This window comes from Austrofundulus limnaeus, unplaced genomic scaffold (genome assembly GCF_001266775.1).
Source record: "Austrofundulus limnaeus strain Quisiro unplaced genomic scaffold, Austrofundulus_limnaeus-1.0 Scaffold72, whole genome shotgun sequence".
Taxonomy (NCBI): domain Eukaryota; kingdom Metazoa; phylum Chordata; class Actinopteri; order Cyprinodontiformes; family Rivulidae; genus Austrofundulus; species Austrofundulus limnaeus.
In genome coordinates this window covers 764,563-766,318 of record NW_013952474.1, presented here as the reverse complement: position 1 = coordinate 766,318, position 1,756 = coordinate 764,563, and the positions used below count along the sequence as shown (strand labels likewise).

Genomic DNA, 1,756 nt, shown 5'->3' with positions numbered 1-1,756 from the left:
GTGTGTGTGTGTGTGTGTGTGTGTGTGTGTGTGTGGTCAGGCGGGAGCTGTGAAGGACTACATTAAGATGATGCTGGAGGCGGAGCAGCTGAAGTTCCTGGTGTTCGCCCACCACCTCACCATGCTGCAGGCCTGCACCGAAGCCGTCATCGAGGCCAAGGTAACCTCAGCAGCTGGAAAGCTGTGWTCACACTGCAGACAAAAGGTGACCCAAATCTGTTTTGTATGACAGTCATGTCTCATTTCTTCAGAGCTTTACCTCACTTCAACTATATTTACCAGTTTTGTAGTCGACACTTAAAAAATGTTCACTGAATACTAGGGGTGCACCAAAAAATCGTTTTACATCAGAATCGTGGTTCCCATTTACAAAGATTTAGAATCGATTTAAAATGTCCCAAAATTGATTTTTATAAATAAAAAAATAAAGCAAATCTAAAGGCTGTCAGCCTCCATGTTGTAACTACATGGGATGTGCTGACGTCATCATGCAGCTGCTTCTGGAACATGAATGTGCAGAAAGCACCAAAACAAAGAGGAAACTACCAAACTGGAGGAAAGAGAGATTCAACTGGCCCTGTCTTCACTGAATGCAAAGATTTGGGCTCATTTTGTTTTTTTACTGAATGAGTCTGAGTTTGACATGAGCGAGATTTGCAAAATGAAGATGAAGCACTTTGGGAACAYGACAAATGGGATCACATTACCAGCTTTGAATGAAAAATCTATTTTGAATTCAGTCGTGGACTCAAAAATCTGAATCAGAATCTAATCAAATCGTGAAAGAGTAAAAGATTCCCATCCCTACTGTATACCCAATGATACTTTAGGATGAAACTTGTCTCGACTGATATGAGCTAATCATATTCTCAACAGGGCAGGTTTGTCTTATGGAAGCCTACAAATAGTCTAATATATAATATTATTTTACAGTGTAAATATTACATAAATCGGAGGCGAAAGTAGTTTGTAATATTTAATAATTTGTGCTTAATTGTAGCATCTAAAACAATAGGATAGGTCCTCTGGATGGGTTCTTGAAAACATTTTGTCTCTTCTCCAAGAGACTTCTTCAGTCTGAGGAATTACACCCAGCCTTATTAGCAGTACCTCCACATCTACAGGCCAGGTCTCTGCAGTTTATACTCATCTACAGCCCAGGACTCTGCAGTTTACACTCATCTACAGCCCAGGGGTTTCATTTATAAAGGATTGCGTGGAAACCATACTAAAAGTGAACGTACGGCCAAAAGGCGGAAATGGCGTACGCCAAAAAAAATTCAGATTTATAAAACCGTACGTACGCATGTTTCTGCGCATCTTTCATTTATAAATCACAGCCTCACGTCAGAGTTTGCGCACGAGGTCCCACCTCAGGTTCTACCCTCTACACACCCACACTCAACCATAAACAGTCAATGTAAAGTACCTCATGAATGTTAAGATGTATTTAAATCAGTCAGCTGATCAATGHCAACAAAAGTGATTGATTCAGACACGCTCCGTCGTGCGTCTGGATGATGACAGGTGCTGACTGACAGCTGCTCACGTGAACAGAATGTCTGTAACTGATACAGATTTTCCCTCATTTTGCTTTAGCGTAATCTTATTTTCCATCAGAGCCTGCAGGACGATAAAAACAATAAAAATTAAATTAAATAAGTCAGATAAAATTAGGAATAAGTCCCCCTGGGGGGGTGCACTTGGTCGCTGGCAGTGTGGTGGGGTTGTCATGGGTGTGGCTTCTCTGCGGCGG

General features: G+C 41.4%; 1 protein-coding gene across 2 annotated transcripts in view; it reads left to right on the top strand.

Moving 5' to 3' along the window:
* Positions 1-1,756, top strand: part of zranb3 (zinc finger, RAN-binding domain containing 3) — a 148,691-nt gene that overhangs the window by 39,619 nt on the left and 107,316 nt on the right. For both annotated transcript variants that reach the window (XM_014010675.1, XM_014010674.1), the window contains exon 6: positions 41-160. In XM_014010675.1, coding sequence (XP_013866129.1) covers positions 41-160 — 120 coding nt within the window. The remainder of the gene's footprint in view (positions 1-40; positions 161-1,756) is intronic.